The 24,029-nt window shown below is 38.7% G+C and overlaps 1 protein-coding gene across 4 annotated transcripts; it reads right to left on the reverse strand.

The window, feature by feature from the left end:
- Positions 1–5,873: 5,873 nt before the first annotated feature.
- lmo4a (LIM domain only 4a) lies at positions 5,874–19,297 on the reverse strand. 4 transcript variants are annotated; one of them, XM_027165355.2, is made up of 5 exons: positions 18,972–19,297; positions 14,646–14,900; positions 9,444–9,540; positions 8,963–9,121; positions 5,874–6,672 (listed from the first exon to the last, which is right to left on the reverse strand). In XM_027165355.2, the coding sequence occupies exons 2-5, from the start codon at positions 14,891–14,893 to the stop codon at positions 6,664–6,666; spliced, it is 513 nt and encodes a 170-aa protein (XP_027021156.1). In that variant the 5' UTR covers positions 14,894–14,900; positions 18,972–19,297; the 3' UTR covers positions 5,874–6,663. The 4 variants fall into 4 exon arrangements, with proteins under 4 accessions (XP_027021156.1, XP_027021158.1, XP_027021157.1 ...); XM_027165357.2 differs by lacking the exon at positions 18,972–19,297 and adding an exon at positions 17,668–17,837; XM_027165356.2 differs by lacking the exon at positions 18,972–19,297 and adding an exon at positions 17,541–17,650.
- Positions 19,298–24,029: the final 4,732 nt, after the last annotated feature.

The following is a 24,029-nucleotide window of genomic DNA, read 5'->3' on the forward strand; positions in this document are numbered from 1 at the left end:
CACTCACTCACTAAAGACCTCAAGTTATCCCATACTTTACCATTTATTCCCAGCAAACACATTTTACTTAGCATTTTTAAAGCTCCAAATTAGTTTCTATTAGTCACTGTAAAGCCACTAAGACAAGATTTGTTTCAGTTTCATTTAATAATTTCATGTATATAAATGGTCAATATAAATGGTCCCATGACAACATTATCTTTCACATTAATATACATAAATTGTTAGTAAAATTAAAAATTGTTTATTGTGACCAGTTAGCTAATACAATGGCTCTTTATAAATACCATGTTCAGTGTCTCAAGCATGGGACATTTGCTTTCACACATTTTGGCCATTTGGACATTGTGGGCCAAAATTACTCCACAAAGTATGCATGCAACTATCTTTCTTTTTTCATCTTTGCTTTCTAAAACAGCATTCAAACACACACACACATACACACACACACACACGTTCTCCTCCCCCCCTAATTACTGCCCCTACACTAACACTCCTCAACTCCCATACCACCCCCCCTCTCCCAGGGCCGATCTGACTCCTCCACAACCCTTTGATCAAACTAAAGTTCATTAATGCTCTTATCTTTCTTAATTAACTCTCAGGGTCATGGTGTCCCCACCAGTGCTGACCCGAGGCCAGTTGTTCCAGAGTGCTGCTCACATAAGCAGAGTATGTCCTGAGGCTCACAGTGGAGGTTGGCCGGTCTGTGATCGGCTCTGATCATAATCTGATAAGAGAGGTACAAAACTAAGAAAGTTCTTCTTGATAGGATCCAGGACAATACAGTCCCTGTACCACTCCCTTCAACTCCTCCCATTATGACTGTTACTGTTGCATTACACCAGACATGCCAAGGGGACTTTGACTCAAAAGAGGTCATAATGCCCGAATCTGGCCCTCAACACTGGCCAATACTTACATGCTTTGAGGTTTTATGAGCAGTTTCAAAATGAAGACCGTGCTGTGAAATCTCAGTCACTCAGTTCAGCCGGGCTTCCAAAACTGAGGACGAAGGTTTGCGTCCTTCCAATATAGCAAACTAGGACAAAACACCTCTTGACTTTACACAGGAGTGAAGCAATGGCGCACTTGTACCAAAGCAATTAATTCACAGCATGCTCGCCTGTCGTTCATTAGGACAAACCGGCTCGGAGGTAATTGAAGGCTAACCCATGCAATTAACAGAGGGGATTAGGTCTGTAAAGAAGACTCCAGATGCTACCACAAGAGAAAGCAAGAGAGTCACATTGCTCTCCGGTGCGGAATCTTCCATAACAGGATTACAGTACACCATTAAAACTGTGCATTCATTACATATAACAAATTTACACACCTAAACCCAATCACATACCGTGTGTGAAATGTTGATGTTCCAAATCTGGAGGTTGGGTTTGAACAGTGCCGGTGATTCGTCTAGATAATTGCATAAAAGTATAACACACTATCAATGCTATAGATGTTAAACGATGAGCCAACATTAAACTGTGTGGAGTAACAGAGTTGTATGTGCATGCATTTCCACCTTTGAGTAACTCTGGGGATGCTTGCTCTGTCTCTGAGCCCCTGCCTCACCCCTGACACTGTATCAATAATGATTACTCTCATTAATTACAGCCGTGTTGTGCTATAAGAGGTGTGTGCACATACACATGTATCTCTGTGAGTCTGAGTGTGTGGGTGGTTGTGTGAGAGTAACTGAGCATGCAGTATGTGCAGTAAAGTTATTTGGGAAGTGAGACTGGAAGGTGGGGTGTTAAAAAAAACCTCAAGTGAAGACCCTCGATGTTGCTAATTCATTTACAGATTTAATTAGATGGATGGAGCCCCTCACAGTTATTAAAACAGGGGGGGAGAAAATGTTGCCAGCACCGCAGCACTTTTTAATTATGGCTCCAGATCCCTGCTTGCTGACGTCTGGGGAACTGCTTAATTAAAATCCTCATTATTTTACTTTTAATTAGTTCCCCCCTCTTTTGTTTCCTCTCGCCATATGGCCATGTTCCGTGGTCAAATCAACTTAATTGAGCTAATTAAGCTGATCAGTTTAATTATTCAAAGCTCTCTGATTGGATGGGATTGTGGCCCAATTCCCCCAACCCCCCTCCCGTTTTTCATCACCCTCTCATAAAGTGTTTGTGTCATTCCAGCCTTCTCTCTCTCATTTTCGGTCTCTCTTTCTCTGCTGTATTTCTTCTTAGTGCTCTGTTTTACATAATATACACATCGATCTTGCTCCTGAGCTATTTGCACCCCAGGTACCTTTGTGACTAGACAGTATCAGAAGCCTCAAGTTCCACAAACATGACTGGATACTGAGAAATTTTAGCAAAGGACCAAACAGAAGCATATGATTGTTGTCTTTCAACAGAAAGTCAAATTGAGGTCAAATAAGCTGATGTAACAGTGCTAATGTGTTTTTATTCCATTGTTAACATTTAATGCTAAAACAGAATTACTATGTATGTGTGTCATGCCTGTTTGATTGACCCATAAAAGGAGATTTAGACAAATAACTCTGGCTTGATGGGTTTATCATTGTGTTATATTACAATCTTGATCTATAAGTCATGGCCTTTAATTTAGTTGTGTTATAACCAAACTACTTGTCTATTGGGGAACCGTCTGCATCACCACAAGGACAAACACTCCTATTTGTATTCCACCCTCATTTTTCAATCACACTTTATCTGGCATCACAATACATGGAGGGATGATTCCACAGAAGTGAAACTGTGGATCATAGTTTAACATATAAAATAGTGAACAATTGCTAGATCTACTACATGTTTAGCAAGAGCTTTTTAAAAGGGCTTGCTGTAATATGCCCCCACCCACCTGTACAGACACACAGGCCATTTGCCAATACTTCTTGCTGTTTTTCTGTCATTGGATCCCAACAGCTGTGGAGTTTTAAGTGATGGCAGCTGGAAAACAAAATCAGCCATGGAAGTATGAATAGCAGGCAGCACAGAGCCTTTGCATAGTGCCAAAGGAACAAACACACAGACACAGCTGAAATTAAGAGTGTTATTAATGCCTTAGATGAAAGATGCCAGAATATCATGTAATACCCCTCTCTCATCCTAAAGCCTATTGTATAAATGACTGACCATCAGACAGAGAACAGGATTACTGTAACCCAATACAACGTAGCACAAGCCCAGGCCAATTACAGTAGCTATTTGTTCAGTATAGTAGAACTTGGTCACCAAAGATTAGTTCACCACAGATGTATTTTCCATAAATATAAACACAGTCACTGGGTGACTTAGACACTGATGGCAGCTCTCTATATATAAAGCACATCTTCAAATGGATCAATAAATATGGATATTAAATATTATACATATGTATAATATTCAGTTATACAAGCGTGGTGTACCTAAGGTCAAAATATGAGGTCAAATCTCTATCCTATGCTGAGTTTAAACATTCCAATTTCTATGTGTTTTAAATGCATACCCTGGTATAACCATACACTATTTAGTTGCTCACAAACCTAAACTCTTATAAAAACCGTCAAAAAATATTGTATACGTGTAAAGTTACAATTATTATATAAGTTCTTACTAAAATTATGGACAGCATGCATACTGTGTACGCTCTAGAAGGTTCTGCGTCATCTCGTTTAAAAAAAAAAAAATCTCCCTCATTTTTATCCCTGAATTTTTTTCTTCCTTCACACAACATGAGGTGAGGAAACAATGCAATTACACCAATTTGCATGTGTCAATTTGTTTAATTAGTGAATTTGAAGAAAAGTGAGAAGAAAGACATACAGTTCCAGAAAAAAGGACTGCTATAGAGCACCTGAAAGAAAAGTTCTTCTTTGCTCTGCTCTCAGGCAAAGCAGCTTGACACAGACCTGATTCCCAACACTGTTAATTGGCTTTCGAATATGTCAAGCTAATTAGTAATGCACAGTTGAGGCTTGATTAGGCTGAATGTGAGGTGTAACTTGCATTGCCAGGGGATTTTTGAGACCCTTCCATCACCACCCTTCCCTTATCAAGATACGGAGATAATTGCAATTAGGATCATTTGCATACGTAAATGAATTTGTCTACTGCTTTTTTCTGCAATCCCAGGCTGTGAAATAAATCACTGATAGCGTATCAGTGCATGCACATGTGTGGAGGATGTAAAGCTGCCAAGCTGTGGATGAGTGTGACAATCAGAATTAAAACAAAAAACCTCTCTCCATTTGCAATTCAAAGTTTAGTCTGCAACTAAAGTATTGAGGAAACAGAGGGAAAATTGTCCAATGTGGTTGTGCTTTACATGATACTGTAATTTGGTTGTGTTTCAAGTCAGAAAATATTCACAGACAAAGACAGTAACATTGATTCCAGAGTTTGGATTTAAACCAGAAGAGAGCATAGTTTGGGATGGGCAAACTGTGTTCATTCTAATGTTACTGCATGAAATATTGTTTGAACATTCAGTATTCACATACAGTATTTACACTGGTCGGTCGGCACTGTTTCTGTTTACTGTTTATTGTCTTTTGTGTATTGTGTACTTTTTGTATTGTCTTGTAACTTTTTGTCTACACTGTCTTTTGTCCTGCACTGTCTTGTCTGTCTTGTTTGTCTTGTCCTGCACTGTTTGCACAGTTGCACTTTATGTGGCTAGGCCTTACTTACAAGTCCTTAGCCCTGTCTTTGTTTGATGTAGCACCATGGTCCTGGAGAAACAATGTCTCATTTCACTGTGTACTGCAACATCTATATATGGTTGAAATGACAATAAAAGCTTCTTGACTTGACTTGACTTAGGACGCATTATCTGTGAAATATGAATATTGTATTTATATTCAGTTAAATCTAAATAAATACAAAGGAAATGTTCATACTAGCTGTTTGACATGATTCAACTTAACCCCTACTCTTTTATGAGAAGAACTATACCAGAGCTTATTTTAAGAAGTCACAGCTGGCATTTGCCCCTTGCCCAAAAAACATACCTGGAATTAATGAGCTACACTTGGAATCCATTTCAGCCTGAATAAACATTTTTTTCTAATCATAAAATGAAATTGGAAATGAACACCTTGTGATTGTGGGCCAAATGTAGCAGTAAAAAAAGTAAGGATGCTTTATTCAGCTAATTAAATAAATAAGATATAGTGGGAGGTTAGTGCCAAAAAGCAATTAGAGAAACACCATAGTGAGCAAACTTCTCAAACCTCAGCAAATCAGCCTTAATGAATGAAGGGAAATAAAGGGTGGATGTTGGGAAAGTTAAGGCAGAGGGGCTGAGAAGGAAGAAAAAAGCTGGATTATGTCATTAACTGTTGGAGCACGGATAACAATGCTGCATCAGAGGGCTTTTTTGCGAGCATCAGATTAAAGTCAAATTAGGTAGAAGGAAAGAAAGGAGCAGAATCCAAGCCTGGAGCACATCGCACTCTTAATTGCATTCTGTAATGACTGAGGCTTGAGTGTTTGAATTCCATTCCTGAGGGTAATCGACCATGCTTTTCAGACCGGAGAGGTGCCCTACCTTTCTCTCTCTCACACTCTCACACACTCTCTCTCACACACACACACACACACACACACACACACACACACACACATTTGTCTTACTCTCCTTGTAAGGACTTTCCAATGACATATTTATTAAAGCATCTAATTAATGCTATTCTTACACCTAAATCTAACACTAACTTTAATCTTAGCAACCAAATGTAAAAGAGTAAAACTTTTGGCTATTTTAGTTTTTAAATAATAGCTGCAGACAAATGTTTCCACAGTGTCAGTTACCCGACAACCCCCCAACCACACCTGCCCACACATACAAAGACATTTCAGACACAGAACCTACATTCATCACTTTAACCAAACACATTTGACATGACCCAGCACTTTGGTTATAGTTATTTAATAAGTACTTCTCGTATCTTTACAGATATATCATTTTAAATGCACTTTTGCTCAGAAACACAAAATGCAGCTGCTGAGCACACAATACAATGGTAAAAGACAAGAATATATACACATTTGTATTCTATTCTCCTTGTTTCCCTAAAAGGACATCAGAATATCAGGCTAACAGAAACATGAACTCCTGTCAATGACGTGAAACAGGCAAACACCAGCAGTACAAAACTCACACAATCATAAGTTACGCAATTTATGTTTTTACCGCGCATAAACCCTAAAAATGTCTTGTCTCTGTGTTTGAAGGAAGAACAATCAGCATTATCCATTAGAAGTAACAGCATTCACCGCACTCCACTTTCAGGAAAGTTTCACGTAACATCCATGGTGTCATTAAAAAGTCTTGAAAAAAGAATGGGAATCGTAGGCCTCCTGTCCTCATCCTCTGTGTTTAGGGCTTATCAGCAGGATTCAGTTAATACCATCCCAGGGCCAACATTAACAGTAACTTTAAACTTCTCTGCTCACTCATCTTACCCTGAACATGAAGGAGGAAGCTCTTCAAGCTTCAGAGAAATTTGTTCGAAAACATGAACTTCTGTTTTCAAGCAAAACTCCGTTTTAAGAGTCCGATAAGGTGTGTTCATCCGCATAATGAAGGGATATCCGCACCTCTGAAGCAAGGTAAAGATGAAGAAGAGGGAGAAAAGATGAAGAGAAAAAAAGGACAAAACAGAAGGCACGCTGTGCTGCGTTGTGTTAAGTCCTTGTCCCTTTAGCATACCTAGACAAAGAGAAAGAGAGATTACTTTGATAGTCAAATATGCATTCAAATAAAATATATGTTTTATAGTCCCTTGTATTATTCTCTAGAAAACTGCTAGTACATCAAAAGCAGCCTGTATACGGAGATGTTTTTTAATTAAAAATAACTGTGCCATGGAGTAAGATTTGATAGATTTGAAAAGCCAATTAAATTTAAGGACCAAATTCCTTGACTTGTGTCAATATAATACAGTAATTCTATCAAATGTCGGAATAAGCGCCTTTGATTAGCTGTGATGCCTTAACAAGCAGAAAACAAATTGGCACTGTAGTTCGAAAGAACAGGAAACACAAGCCCAATGTCACTAACTTTACAAGAATGCAGCAGTACATTTCCAGAGACCTGCTACAACTATAAATAGACTTTAAGGTCATTTGTACTTTACAAACTTCCCATATTTAATTTGACAAATAGCAAAGCTTTAATTTTCATTCCTAATCTTCGATGTGAAAGGTGCCATCATTTTACACATAAAATCCTTTCTAACTTGCGTGTACACTGCTTCTGAAATTATTATATCCAAAACGTCATCATAATTCTTTCCAAAATGCAAATTAGATACTTTGTTAACCATTTTTGCAAAATATTGCCTTTGCAACATTAATATAGCAGGTGCATCCATTATGCAAATGAGAGCATTTCTGTGGTGGTTTGTGGCCGCATCATTTTTGGGTTATGATTAGCCGTATCACATCAGGGTTCTTAATGCATATTGCAATGGTTTGTCCATGTCATGCTATTATCAACCTATTTATCAGTCAAACTGTGTAATGTATACACGTGGACAAAATTGTTGGTACCCTTCGGTCGATGAAAGAAAAACTCACAATGGTTACAGAAAAAAATTTAATCTGACAAAAGTACAGTAATAATAAATAAAAATTCTATGAATGTTAACCAGTGAAAGACAGACATTGCTTTTCAACCATGCTTCAACTGAATTATATAAAAAAAATTATGGTACCCCTAGAAAAGACTGAAAATAATGTGACCAAAGGGACATGTTAATTCAAGGTGTGTCCACTAATTAGCATCACAGGTGTCTGCAATCTTGTAATCAGTCAGTGGGCCTATATATAGGGCTCCAGGTAGTCACTGTGTGACACTGGTGACATGGTGTGTACCACACTCAACATGGAACAGAGGAAGTGAAGGAAAGAGTTGTCTCAGGAGATTGGAAAGTTAAAGACAAGCATTATAAAGGTAAAGGCTCCACCATCTCCAAGCAGCTAGATGTTCCTGTGACTACAGTTGCACATATTATTCAGAAATTTAAGATCCATGGGACTGTAGCCAACCTCCCTGGACGTGGCCGCAGGAGGAAAATTGATGACAAATCAAAGAGACGGATAATCTGAATGGTAACAAAAGAGCCCAGAAAGACTTCTAAAGAGATCCAAGGTGAACTTCATGCTCAAGGAGCATCAGTGTCAGATCGCACCATCCGTCGTTGTTTGAGCCAAAGTGAACTTCATGGGAGATGACCAAGGAGGACACCACTGTTGAAAACAAATCATAAAAAAGCTAGACTGGAATATGCCAAACTACATATTGACAAAAAGCTTCCACAAAGCTTCTGGCAGGGTGTCCTATGGACAGATGAGACAAAAATTGAACTTTTCCAAGTCAAATCAGCTCTATGTTCACAGACAGAAAAATGAAGCATATCAAGGAAAGAACACTGTCCCTACTGTGAAACATGGAGGAGGCTCTTGTTATGTTCTGGGGCTGCTTTGCTGCATTTGGCACAGGGTGTCTTGAATCTGTGCAGGGTACAATGAAATCCGAAGACTATCAAGGGATTCTAGAGAAAAATGTGCTGGCCAGTGTCAGAAAGCTTGGTCTCAGTCGCAGGTCATGGGTCTTGCAACAAGACAATGACTCAAACCACACAGCTAAAAACACCCAAAAATGGCTAAGAGGAAAACATTGGTCTATTCTAAAGTGGCCTTCTATGAGCCCTGACCTCAAAATATTAAGTTAGGGGTACCATAATTTTTGTCTAGGCCTGTTCCAGGAGTTATATATTTTTTTTAATAATTCCATTGAAGCATGGTTGAAAAGCAATGTCTGACTTTCACTGGTTAACATTCATAGAATTTTTATTTATTATTACTTTTGTCAGATTAAAGTTTTTTTTTCTGTGACAATTGTGAGTTTTTTTCTTTCATTGACCGAAGGGTACCAACAATTTTGTCCACGTTTTTAGTTGCAGATGCTATAGAAATGAACGGAGATTCTGTGTTACCTTCTGGTCAGGAAGAAGCGTGCTGCTCTGCAGTGGGGCCAGGTGACTGCTGAGCATGCCGCCTCCAGGCCGGTCATGCTCACAAAAGATGGTGCCATTAACATAGTGGAATCTGTCCCCGGGCACCAGGCGGTTCCGACATGTAGCACACGTGAAACACTGTGATAAAGGAGAAGGAACAGGTATACTAAGAACTGAACAGTTTGGAATCCGTGCACGAGTATGTGGCATCAAATGAATGATGTAAAATAAAAGTTAGCAGTTTTGTTTTCCTATCTTTGTAAATTAAAATAATTTAAAATAAATTAATCAATTTGTTTCCTAAAGGTTTTATGGTGATCTATTTTGCATGCCAAATCTGAGACGGTTGAGAGAAATCTAGTTACCTCACTATCCACAAAATATTCCAAACTTTACTGTACAAGCTTTAGTATTGTACAAAATCTACTGTACGTCAACTTTTATTATACCACAGACTCACCTTCACGTGATAGACATTGCCCTGTGCCCTCATCACCATCTCACTGGCTGGAATCGACTGACCACATGCACTGCAAGCCCCACTGTGTCCAAACAACCTGCAACAAAGGAATGTAATGGTCAACAGACTTTCTTGTACAGAAAAAAGTCTGAAACTCCATAATGCTCTCAAAAAGACAGCTTGTCCTCATAAATTAACCACAGTTTAAATGAAGTGCTTTAACTTCCTCCTACATTTTCTTACCTCATACTGATCGCATCAGTTATATTCTGAAAGTATTATATCCTAACTGTGCATATTTTACAGATCAGAAACTCAAAGAAAACAGTTAAAGGCACAGCTAGGATTGTTTTGTTTTTTTTTGCCAAAAAAAACAGGACCATAATTTGAGTACTGAAGCCTTAAATCTTGGGTCCTGCATTTGGGTCTGTTTTTCCCCCGCATCCCTGACAGAAGGATTACGTCAGACCAAGACCCAGCAGGATAGCTTCAGCCTGGACTTTTGTTTTTTCTTTTGTTTTTGGGTGACATCGCTCCACACCTGTTTCCGCACCACGGTTTCATGCGGAGGATGCAGCCTCATTGCTTGCCGACGGAGGATGTCAACAGCTCGGTTTTGTTTATTTTTTTCGGTGTCCTGTGACATCGCCCCGCACCTCTTCCGGTTGGGGACGTCACTTTTCTTGGTTTTCCGTGAAGAATGCCGCCTCAATTCCTGTCCGCTGAGGGGTGTTGCAGGATGTGACAACAATCTTTCATATTCTTCACATGTCTGGGTTATGTGGTAAAGTGGCTAGAGATAGAGGGAAGCCCTTTTTCATGAAAGCTTCCCAGCTCAACTAAGTCACCCCAAAAGTATTTGGCAAAATGAGTTATGGTCTGATGAAAAAAAAAGTAGAATAATTCCATTAGGGGCTGTGGTTGTTCAAGTGATTAATAGGGCTGTGTATTGGCAAGAATCTGGCGATGATGCGATACGTATCACAATACGGGGTTGCGATACGATATGTTGCGATACATTGCGATATTGTAAGCAAGGCGATATATTGGGATATTTCTTATTTTAATTATAGGATAAAGTTTTAGGGAAGCTGTCAAGAACACCACCATATGCAAACCTTAGCAAAAAAAAGTTCTTATTTAATTAACCAGAACACAGTGGGAACTGCATTTGCATTAATTAGCCCCTGTAACATTCAATATGATTGAACCACTTTATGTGTAGTATGAATAAAGGGGGGAAAATAAAGTGCTGGCAGGATTTCTTAAATGTATTAAATGTTTTAAATTAAATGTATTAAATGTTAGCTGTTATAAACAGACCATATATATTTTTAGACCCTGCCTTTAAAGCTTCACAGTTTCAGCTTACAATTGTAGCATGCAGTGTCTTAACATTTTGATCTGAACAAAAGAATTATATCTGCTTAATATCAATGAAAAAATAAAGTGCTTGCAGGATTCCTAAAGAAGACAAAACAAATATAAACAATAAAATATTTACAGATGTTGAACATTCTCAGAACCTTTAATCATGGATTTTACAGGTTTCTTTGATTTGTATTTCTATTTGTCTTTTTATTTAATGTCAAGTTTTTTCTGAAGAAAGATATGCTGGTCAATATGCTCAGATGTCAGGGCACTTCTATGCTCATCTTCAAATATATAGCGAACTATTTTAACGTTAACATTAGTAGCGCGCCGTTATGCTAGTACTTTGTAACGAGTGGAGTGGTGCTACCCCTTTAAGAGCAATGTGCCCTTGCTTTATTACTGTTATACTAGTTGGATGTGCGCATGCGCAAAAGTGCGCACGCATCAGTTATAACACCACATGTGTGTGGAAGTCTGATGCTGCAACCGATATTCTCTTTTATTTTCATTTTCTCATACTAATGAGTATTTTTTGTTTTAGTAACATGTTATTACGGAGGTTTTTCCTGTGTACGGAGGAATAAACCATTGTGAGTGAAACGTTTGTGAGTTCTCCGTCCTTATTTTCGCGGGCCTAACCTTGAGGAGCTATCCTAAATCTCCATTAACGTGTTACTTCCAGTCACTGTTTAAGTTCAGAGATAAGAAGACTGCGATCTAGTGGTTGGGATATAAACGGAACAAAATGAAACTGCCATGAATCTGTATAATTTTTCTTAAATAAATATTGATATTTTGTTTTTGAGAATCGATACAATATCGCCAAACAAAATATTGCGATACTCACGTGTATCGATATTTTCTTACACCCCTAGTGGTTTAGGCTCTGCATTGTTGATTGGAAAAAGTGGGTTCAAGCCAAAGCACTGCCAAGCTGCCACTGTTGGGCTCTTGAGCAAGGCCCATAAATCTCTGCTCCAGGGGTGCTGTATCATGGCTGACCCTGTGCTCTGATAACCATTAAGTTTAAACATAAAGTTGGTCACTGTGCAAAAATATATGCGACAAAATCTATTTTATAATTCCAATACAATTCACTAACAGTGCGGCATGGTGGTCGTAGCATCGTGCTTTACACCTGCTTTTCTTCAGCCAGATCTGGGGCTTTTTATGAAGGTAGAGGGAATGACAAATAGCTACAAATACAAGTGGATTTTAGTGCAAAACCTATAAGTATCTGCTAGTGACAATATGAAAAGTATTGTATCCTTTCAGCATGATAATTACCAGAAGTATACATCCAAATCATGTATTTTAATGAGCTAGCAAGGACTAGACCTGAATCCATATAAAAAATCTGTGGGGTGACCTGAAGCAAGCTACGCACAGGAGATCCACCTTAATAATTTAATGAATCTAGAGAAAATATTGCCAACTCACAAAATAATGAGAGATGCAAAAAGTGTGTAATGCAACTAGGTTATTAAACTTTTTTATTTTTGCTTTTTCACTTATTTCGATCTATATATTATAACAGTCTGTTTTAATACTGTAGGCAGATAAGGCTGGGTTTATGCCCAAAACTGTGAAAACCAAAATGTGGAGAAAAACAAAAAAATTTTCCCTCAAGTGGTAAAAACTGGCCTTTTTATACAAAACACATCCCATGCGATTATGCAAACACAGACACTAAGCAACACAAAATTGGTTTGCATGTCACCTTAAATTTCAGAAGCTGCATTTTGAGCTGCACACAGAAGACAAAGGCACTTAATTTTATAAAATTTTACCAAATCTTAAAAGTACACACACTACAGCAATAAAGAAGTTTATTATTGTTATGGTTATTATAAGGTGCACTAATTTATCCTGTAGTCAGATATCAGAATCAAATGAAATTTGTGATATTCACTAGCTAAAATTTCAGACAATTTCCCAGAACATCAGGTTCTGTTGGTGTTGTGGAATGAAAGTCCTGAGCTGCTAACTCCTCCCACAGCTCATTTGTACTCAGAAGTGTTTTATCACATATACTTTTAGTCACAGATAGTCTGCTGGTCAGCTTTCCGCTGCTATCTTCCTCTCGCTCTGCTCTTTATTCTCTTCCTATCCTCCCTCCTCACTATCACAATCCTGGTGCTGAACATAGCCACAGTAATGAATTTTTGATCTTAATCCAAACAGTAATTTAATAAGCGGGAGGCAGAAAGCAGCACTGTTCGTCCTAATTAATGCTCCCTTCTTTTATCGGACCTCAGGCTCCACGCCGCGCCATTTGGCAAAGAGTCTCTGCCCTTTTGATTAGCTACAGCACATTATACATATTTAATATGCTGCAGTTTGAATATGCTTTATAGTGTGCATGCAGGCAAATTAGAAGAATAATATTCTGTCCCAAACTTGCACATACACATTTGTGACCAAACTTTTCAAGCATCTAAAACTTCTGAAATTTAAACTCATAAGCAAGATGTACAAGAATGTATATCACTCAGCCTGCTGCTGTCCCGACTAATACACAGTATAAAAATCAGTCATCATAAATAAAGGGTCAAGAGTTATATTGTTATGTAACGATAAATTGGCTCTGAAAGTTCCATGAACATCACTGAAACATGTCTTAAAATGGAGCCTTCCTGCTTGGACTGTGAGCCTCGTGATAAATGCTTTGTTTGTTTTTCAATAAAGCCCCCATTTCCATCTTAATCTCAGGCTGATTAAGACTTAGGATCTATATCCATGTCCGTTGTTAGAACGTCGGCGCCAGCCTGATATTATCTGCCTTCTTGCATCATTCAAGCTGTTTTTGGGGTTCTGCAAGACTCTGCCCTGAGAGTGCATGTGTCCCAGCAACTGGGACACAGGCAGTAAACCATCAGCGTGGCTACGCCAAACACCCTCATCACACTTGGCACTGTGCTGATCAGTGTGGCCACCGGTGCCATACGGTCATGGACCAATGCATCACCGCACACATCCAAACAAGTAGAGGTCAGTTTCAAAGCACCTCATAACTGCAAACAAATCTAATCTGTTCACCTCTGGAATTCAAGGCAACACACACAAAAGAACAGAGGGCATAGAGAACTGGGTCATCAAATTCACCGCATACAAGCAAACAGAAATGGACATTAACTAATACCACAAAGGTTTTTAGAATTGATAAAGGAAGTACAGAGGATTGAATTTTTAATTATGAGTATACAGTATATTTATTTTTTTAATTGCTTCACAATGCATTCTGGCTTCGTCCCTGATTTGGTGGTTAAACAGCATTTATAATGTGTCTTAAGCTAAACAAGCCTTGACGCATGGGCAAGTCTTGAAGGTCGGGTCTTTTTAGGACAAGAACACATGAAAGGAGTGTGGGAGGCCATCGAGGGATGTGGCTGCTTCCAGGCCCATGTTGCAAACACCCACACAGTTCCTGTCATGACTGAAGCATTTTATATTCTCTTGTCCTGGCTACTGTACATGTACACAGCTTGGGTCCCAACAGGAAAATAAGCTACAGATGGCTTCAGAAAGGCTACACTCCACAGCGTGGTAAAACATGGATGGCCGTGTCAGCCATTAGGTAGAACATATGCATGCAATCATGCTCATGGAGACTGACAACAAAAACAAAAGCTTACTCTTTTTAGTTTCATGCTGGATTTAAGAACAGCAGTGAAGTTTTGATGCTCAAACAAAATTGAAATAAATATCTGTAATAAATAAGTATGAATTAAATGGTGTTAATGCATTTCATCACAATGTCATTCATTGTTTTCCCTATTTAAGTTACATAGCTTGATTTACTTTGAATACCAATCATGCTTGGTGTACCTGATGTAGTCGTTCCTGCAGAGAATCATGCCCCCTTTGCTATAGCAGGTGGTGCCGATTTCACCCAGCTGTGCCTGGCAGCATGAGCACTTCAGGCAGCGCGTGTGCCAATAGCGCTCCATGGAGAAGAGCAGGAAGCGGTCAGAGATGCGGCCACCACAGCCAGCACAAGATCGGCCTGCTCCACCTCCACCTCCTCCTCCACCTGTTACAGCCACAGCTGATGATTCCACGCGGCTATTCACCATCACGGGACTGGAATAGAAAAAAGCGATGAGAAAATGCTAGACAATTGGCCTGGGATTAAATTCTGACATCTACATTAATACACATGAAACAAATTAACATGTTTAGCAAAACACTTAGCATTAAACATGCTGAATAGTCTGTACACAGTATAAAAAAACTTTACAAAAGATTATTGTTACAGATTCTTCACTTGAATCAAAATAATTTTATCACTAGCTCCAAATTTATGTATTTTTTAACGTCTCTCTGTTCTTGAAATTCACCGCTTGTATTTTTTACAGTCTTCCTCTTGTATTTTTTACAGTCTTCCTTTTTCTGTGGATAATCTCACCACATATAAACTTATCTGTATATGACTGCATTCTGTAGCAGACATAATCCCACTATCCAGTGTCACAAGATTCTGGTTCATCTCTAAGTTAATTTCTTCATCATTTTGTCTCATTTTGACAAAATACACATACAGTACAGCTTATAACCAGTCATATTTTAAATGCAATATTCTGATTGTTAACCATGATGAAATATCACTGAATTATCATCACATGAAAATTGCCAGCAAGATAACAGTTAATCACTTCTACTGGGCCAGAGGAAAGGGCAGAGACCATTGATTTCTCCACGTTAAGAGGCTCTGACATGAAGCAGAGAAGAAGAGGAAAGAGCTAGGCTTTACGCTTATCTCAGGCTATTGCACATGTCGTTTCCTCTCTGTGTCCTCCTGAAAAAAGGTCAACCAGCAGCAGACCAGAGATGCTAAAACAAGGCCAGGGGCCATAACTGGGCTGTTCTGATTGAAGAGGTCAAGCAAGGGTCAGCAGGATGATGGAAGGCAACAGGAAGGCCGTGTGTGTCCTGCTCCAACTAAGCTCAAATGCTACTTTCAAGTCATTTTTGTCTCTCCACTCTCATCGCTGGCCACATGCTTTCCCACGATGGCATTGCACACACAAATATAGATTCAACAACCATTGCTGTAAAATCAAGATAATGAGATATATGTATTGGCAAAGTATAAATATATTTAACCCACAAGTCATGTAAAAGATCAGGCAGCACAATGATATCAAGCTTTCCGTCTACAGTAACACAATTGAAGCCTCTTTTCCTCAGCCTTCCGTTGTCCATCTCCTGTGTTTCAATAATAAGGCACTAAAGCTGCTGATGCACCTAAAGTAAAAGTATCACCTTACCCAGAATGATTAGCACCATCTCCCTCCATTTTTTTGAACAAATATAATTCAGGGGGGAAAAACAGCAGACAGCAGAGAATTGTGTTTTCCCTTTTTGCAGGTAATCTTGAAAGTACACCTCTTAGTAATGCTCCCTTACTTTCAACTGCGAGAACTGGCTAAACAGGTCTAATATCCCTTTGCGACATGCTGCGTAAGCACTTCCGCTACAAATAGGACGACACGTACCAAATATCCTAAACCTGACATGAAGCTACATGCCTGGCTTCCTGCTGGAGTACTGACAAGCTGCCTGTTCCAACTAACTTCAACACCACTGTCTTCAGACTGAATAAACTGAGGAGCCGATTAGTGGCTTAATGTAGTGGTCAAATTAGTATATTCTTTTGCAGAAATTTACAGTTTTTTTCTGTAGATACCTTGAAAATTTAAACGATCCTTAATAATCAGTAAGTTCCTATTTCTTTGATAAATCAATAGGGATCACCCCCCACACTCCCCCAATACAGCCCTTTTAGTCTGAATGCTTTAAAATACCTAAATTTATTTATTCCAAGCACAAACAGGACGTGCTTGACATCCATTCTGCAAAGGAAACGATGCGATTTGCGTACAATTGAATGCACTATTCAAAGCAGATCTTCAAATACTTTTGCCTGCAGTTAATTTCATGAGAATGCAAATCCCTGGCTTTTTAATCATCCTTCTGCTTCAGACCTGAGTGCGAGAGACAATGCTCATGAATGGGTCCCTGGGGGAATATCACACGCCGCTGTTTCAATGCAGAACAATTATATTATCCCTCTGAGTACTTAGGTAAACTAATCCCCCTCTGAAACACTCAAGCTACAGGTTCAAAAACGCGTCTTATCTACTCCTTTGCAGAGCTTGGTTTCATGTCAACGCCTCACTGTGTACTTTAGACCAGCATTGAGGACAAGGTTTAAAATTTAACGAAAATTTAAGTGATAAAAAACTTTGCGTATCCGTCATGGATAGTAATACTTAGAACCTGTGAATGATACAAACGCGAGTTCGGTATCATGTAATTTTAAACTGTGCTCTAACCAAAAAGTACACTGTTTTGTGCACGCGCTTGGTTGAGTGTCGGATCGTAAGAGAGTCGATTCTCCAGTACCGTGCATTAGGATTCAAACTCGACTCCGAGACGACACAGAACAAAAAAAATGCATACAGTTGATAACAGGCGAGAAATCATTTTTTAACAAAATTGCCGTTAACAAATTCTCTTGTTATTATTATTCTTCTAGTGTATTATATGTACTAAAACCTTTTTATCACGTCCTTTCTCTGTCCCGTGTTTTAGTTTTGGTAAGTTACGGAATCGATTCTTTTGATTACCAAAACATGGAGTCAACACAATTCGACTCCTACAAATGTTCTGCGCCCGATCAGACCTAGTAAACGGTAGAAAATATAGTGCTATTCCGACCTTATGTTGTGTTTTCTTCATGTATTCCGGTATCTACAAAAACCAAGAACTAATACGTGAATCAATGTATTAGGGAGATTTAGAGAGCACTGCTAAAAAAAAAAACAACCAAAAAAAACCGCGGGACCTTTTGCTCTTGAAAATCAGCCAAACTCGGTCTCTGATTGCGTGTTCCAGACGGCCACTCCACGTCCCGCGACGTTCCGCTCCACTAACGGGACTGATTGATGAAATAAGCAGGAAAACAGACCGGGAGGTAATGAAGAGAAACACAACGCCACCCTTTTGCGCGCGCGCAGACTGATGGATTGCGCTCCTTGGATGGGTCCGTTTATAGAGACAAATCACATGGCATTAATCGCCGTGCTAATCGTGTCTGCGGAACTGGATTGGGCAGTTGTTTAATGTTTTATTAATGCATGAAAGCGTTTTTAACTTAAAAAAAAATAAGGTTCTGATGTGATTTATCTGCCAGAAACTGACGTGCTGAATCAGTTTATATTGTTTATACTGGTGTGTTCAGGAAGGGAAAAAAATCACACGTGTGCGCTCTGTTTTAAATCTTATTCTCTAAATCATATTAATGTATGGTAATCACTGATGTTTTCCAATTAAACAACGAAATATAGCTATTTAATCACCCAAGTGAGAAGTCTGTGGACCTTTTATAAAACGGGATTTGGCAACACGGACTTTATAATGACCGAAACGAATCTCTTTGTCAAAAAAATAAATATGGGTCTACTGCCTTTAAACTGGTATACCAGAGTGAGTGACGCGTAATTGCCTAATTAAAATAAATAACGTAAGTCCGAGCGCTCAGTGCAGTTTTAGTCCCTATAAATAGCATCAGAAACCAATGAGCAATAAGCAGAGCCTGCTGGAACTAAGGCACTTCAGTAATATATCCTCCTCTTTTAATAATGCGCTCTGGGGCCATAACTGCACGCCTCACCACTTCATTACAACAGCTTGCTCTCTCTCTCTCTCTCTCTCTCTCTCTCTCTCTCTCTCTCTCTCTCTCTCTCTCTCTCTCTCTCTCTCTCTCTCTCTCTCTCTCTCTCTCTCTCTCTCTCTGTCGGTCTCTCTCCTTAAATTAACACTCCGACTATGGCTCAGACTCCCTATTGAGCATAATTTCTGCACAAGAGAGACGTGGAGTCTCCACAGAAGTGGCCTCGAAGTCAACTAAAAGTGGGTTCAGAGCAAATAGCAAAAATAAATAAATAAATAAATAAAATAGAGCAAAAAGCAGTGAAATCGCACATTCATCTCATGTAAACGCGTCTGATCTCGGCTCATCGCAAAAAAAATGCAAGTACAGTCTAGAATTTAAAAAATAAAAACAATAAAAAAGTGTGTAATAGTCTTAAAATTCTTAGTTGGGAGTTGAATAAATGAATCATACGTGATTTGTTTTGTTAAACATACCTTTATTTTCCGATGGAGACTCTGTGGATAGCCACCAAAATGACGCAAAGAAATCAGATCTTTTTTATGCGTCGGAGCAAATCAAAGCGATCGATAATCCGAGTTGCGCAAAAGTAACTTGACAATGTGCCGCTCCTGCGCTGCGCTCTGTCACTGCCACTGGCAAAGTCATCACAATGTCTGCTTGTATAGACAACTGCTGATTAACATTCTGTTTTAAATGTGGCGTTTCAAGACCAGCAGAAGGCTGTCACATCGTTTAACACCTACGGCAAAGACGGAATGAAGCGCTTTTCCCGTCATCAATTTGCGCTTAAATTACAACAGAACAAGGAGCGACTAGTATACGGGTTTTGAAGACCCTCCTCTGGTGACGTGTCAGAGAATCAGCCAATCAGTGGTCAGGGGGCAGTGCTGGGTTCTGACAGGATGATCGATGTGTATTTGAGCAACTTTTGCCTATTTGGGGCTAATTTAAAAGGTCTATAATCACCACCGCAGAGCGACAATTTAATAACTCTGCGTTTATGCGCTGCGTGAAAGCAGACAGACCAACTGTCTTATTCTTTTATTCAGATATTGTTCGCTTAGCCCTGATATGCATTCTTGCTGTAATAGTTTAACAGATGTGGAAGGCTTTTAAGTGCAGCTGTAAAGCGAAAATTGCAAGTCGATCGACATCTGTGAACATCTGGCCTGGATGGTGATTCAATTACAGCTCCGCTTTAACTAACGCCAAAACTGTCAGATTGGCCTTGATTTACATTAATGGCCTGACAAGGCGAATAGGAGGCGCTGGTGTCTTTATCTGGATCCCACTGTCTGTTTTTCTGTGCAACATCTCACTAACACTTCGTTTCAAAGCTTCACTTCTCTGACACAAGTGAAGAATTCAAATTTAATTCAGATTACTGGCCTTTTTTGGTGATTAGTAGATATCAGTACATTTCTTTGTAAAGTGAATTCATTCATAATGATATTTCAAAGTATACACAAGATAGTATATTGATTTGGAGGGTGGTGGAGAAAGTTTGGAGGTGGGACAGGGGTAAATTGGAAATAGAAGGTGTACACAAGAAATAGAAGTATCTGTACTGTTCATTGGATTGGTACCCATAAGTATGAACTTTTCTTACTTTTGTGTGTGTGTGTGTGTGTGTGTGTGTGTGTGTGTGTGTGTGTGTGTGTGTGTGTGTGTGTGTGTGTGTGCGTCTTCATGAAAATACGAATATACAATAGATCACAACAGTAAAAGAATCAGTTTAGTACCATTATTTTGTATTGTGTTCACCATTTACTTCATGTCAAAATTTGGTCCACTTTTTTGGTTTGCTAGCTTGCCTGTCTGTCTGCTGAATTATAGGCAATGTAATCAGCTAAGGAGAGAGAAACAATGAAGTTTTATTTACAGACACTGCTAAATAGGCCTATGTCCATCCATCAATAATAATAATAATAATAATAATAATAATAATAATAATAATAATAATAATAATAATAATAATAATAATAATAATAATAATAAGGGGGTCACGGTGGCTTAGTGGTTAGCACGTTCGCCTCACACCTCCAGGGTCGGGGGTTCGATTCCCGCCTTCGCCTTGTGTGTGTGGAGTTTGCATGTTCTCCCCGTGCCTCGGGGGTTTCCTCCGTGTGCCCTGCGATGGGTTGGCACTCCGTCCACGGTGTATCCTGCCTCGATGCCCGATGACGCCTGAGATAGGCACAGGCTCCCCGTGACCCGAGAAGTTCGGATAAGCGGTAGAAAATGAATGAATGAATAATAATAATAATAATAATAATAATAAACAAAAACTATTATTAGATGTATCCAAAATGTTTTTTTGCTACCTACTAACTACATTACATCTATATTAAATGTATTTTGTATTGGCTGATTTTTGGTTTCTAGCATAACCAGTAATTGTGTATGCAATTTGTATATGCACTTTAATATGACTTATGTACACACTTTAAATATGAATTATGTACATACGTGTTTTTTGTTTGTTTCTTTCTTTCTTTCTTTTTAACTTGACTTTCTTGGTGGAAATACAAACTTTATATAATAATACAAAAGCATTTGTTGACCTAGCCTGTTTATATTATTGTCACCGAGATTGAGATTTTGTTTCAGATGTAACTGTAATGTCGACTGCCATCTTGTGGTCAGATAGCGAAAGTGTTATGGTGACTGAGCCTGTGCAGTATTGAGAGAAATTCCTTTAAAAAACAGTATTCTGGGGAAATAACAATATTATAAAGAAAAATATATAATAGTATTATAATTTTAAGGTTAATTAATATCAACATATTTAAAAACATAAGCTATCATTGCTTAGTCTAGACAAGGCTGAATTTCAACTAATGACTGCAAAGTTAATTCAGTACTAATGATAAGCTCTAAGGGACTTTCATTCATTTATTTTCTAAACTGCTGTAAAAGTGGGCCAGAGAGTGATAGTGCTATAGCATTTTATCAGTTTTAAACATATACAATTATCACTTTAATGGCATTAAATACATAATACATTACATTAATAGATTTTAAATTATAGGTTATGTCCGATTTTTTTTTTTAGATCTTCATTGGAAAGTGTTACATATATATATATATATACATTTTAAGTGCATTTATGTTTTCTTTGTGCTACAAATAGTGTGTTTACTGTAATGTAATTTACTTTCATTATGAAATTTAAATGTATTTGTCTTTGTAAAGCATAAGAAACTTCAGGCTTTTGTATGAGTAGTTAAGATTTTATTTTTTGAGAGAGCTGTGTGTGATACCGTGGGTACTGAATTGTGGCTTCAGTGCTTGATTAAAGTGTTTCACACATGGCAGTTGACCTCTAACTAAATGGTCCCTCGGAAGCCAGTTCACCAAATCCATCCCACTATTTCCATTTTGATCATCATGCTGGTTTCTAATGTGCCACCAGCAGAGAGGGCAGGGGTTGTAGAGTGGTCAGAGCACAGTCCACAACTGTTTTCCTCTGCTGGGACAATGGTGTCAATTTCAATGTGAGGAAACCGGAGAACAGTATAGTGTGATTATATTCAGTGCTTGCATACAAAGGCTTCAAATGGACCCACCCCCCCGACATAACCCTCACTGCTTCAGGGTTCATCTGAATAGCTTTGATGAGACACTGTGGAGCCCCCTACTATTTCTATCAAATATGTCCCCCATGCCCACACACACACACACACACACACACACACACACACACACACACACACACACACACACACACACACACACACACACACACCTCCTGCCTTTCTCCCCAGTGTTCCTATTGTTTCACCAACTTTCATACTTTTGCATGAGAGAAGGAGAGGAAATGGGAAAAAGAGAAGACCTGAAAGAGGGACATGGGACAGTGGAGAAAGTGTGAAAGTGTCACAGCAAGAGAGAGAGAGAGAGAGAGAGAGAGAGAGAGAGAGAGAGAGAGAGAGAGAGAGAGAGAGAGAGAGAGAGAGAGAGAGAGAGAGAGAAAACTGGACATGAAACATTAAGATTCGTTAACAGGATATTTCTTTCCCTTTCACACATGGGGTTTGATTTGGGTTGCTCTTTTTTATGCAGTTAAACAGTAGAGGGGGGTATACAGTGTGTAAATTTGGTTAAACAATAATTGATTGTTTATAAAATTCATTCACTTTCACTCACTTTTAAAAGCTACTTTATACTGGTCATGGTAACAAAAAAAAGGTAGCCATAGAGCCTTGAAGCAAGTCTAGTGCAAGGCATCTATCAGTTACTATACATAGTTCCTGTTGATTAAACCAAGTCACATGACTAATACAAATATATGAAGTGAGTGGTATTGCTGTAATGATGATCCTGTCTGTCCCAAATACCTGCAATGTTCACAATGATATTCATTCATTCATTTTCTATCGCTTATCCGAACTTCTCGGGTCACGGGGAGTCAGGCGTCCACGGGCATCAAAGCAGGATATACCCTGGACACAGTGCCAACCCATCGCTGGGCACACACACACACACATTCTCATTCACTCACGCAATCACACACTACAGACAATTTTCCAGAGATGCCAATCAACCTACCATGCATGTCTTTGGACCGGGGGAGGAAACCGGAGTACCCGGAGGAAACTCCCGAAGCACGGGGAGAACATGCAAACTCCACACACACAAGGCGGAGGTGGGAATCGAACCCCCAACCCTGAAGGTGTGAGGCAAACGTGCTAACCACTAAGCCACCGTGCCCCCCTCACAATGATATAATTTTCTTTATTTTTCTATTTGTAGTTAAAAAGTATTTTACCCCAAACCCATTGCAATATTGTCTAATTTAAGCCAGGGTTGAGGGAAGAGCACAGTTTGCAATGGAGGTTTATTAAGATTTTTAAGCTTTCAGATGTACCTGTAATGTAGTAGCAAAAGTGTTATGGAGACTGAGCCTGTGCAGTATTGAGAGAAATTCCATTAAAGAACAATATTCTGGGGAAATAACATATTAAATATAAAATATATATATAATAATATTAATAATATTAATGACTGCAAAATGTATTCAATACTAATGATAAAGCTCTAAGGGACTTTCATTCATTTATTTTCTAAACTGCTGTAACAATGGGCTAGAGAGTGATAGAGCTATAGCATTTATTCTGTTTATAAACATATACATTACAGTCTAGGATGCATTGTACAATGTATCAAATACAAAACATCATTATAAATAAAACTATAAAGGAAAATCTAAGGAAAATTTTCTATTTGAAGTTAAAAAAGTCATTTGCCCCAAACCCCTTGCAATATTGTCTAATTTAAGTCAGGGTTGAGGGAAGAGCACAGTTTGGCACAATTAGTGTATTGTAATTTGCTATAATTCAAATTGCTGCAATAAAAACATATATAAATTAACTCTTTTTACCTGTGGTCAAAAAATTAAATGTGTGCCTTTTTTTGTTGTTCCCTGTGTTCAGCACTGAATTTCTTTGTCTTTGCACTCAGGAATATAAGTATTTCTGTTTTTATCATATACTGGGGCAAAATATTTGTAGAAAAGTAAAAAAAAATTC

Source organism: Tachysurus fulvidraco, chromosome 26, assembly GCF_022655615.1.
Source record: "Tachysurus fulvidraco isolate hzauxx_2018 chromosome 26, HZAU_PFXX_2.0, whole genome shotgun sequence".
Classification (NCBI taxonomy): domain Eukaryota; kingdom Metazoa; phylum Chordata; class Actinopteri; order Siluriformes; family Bagridae; genus Tachysurus; species Tachysurus fulvidraco.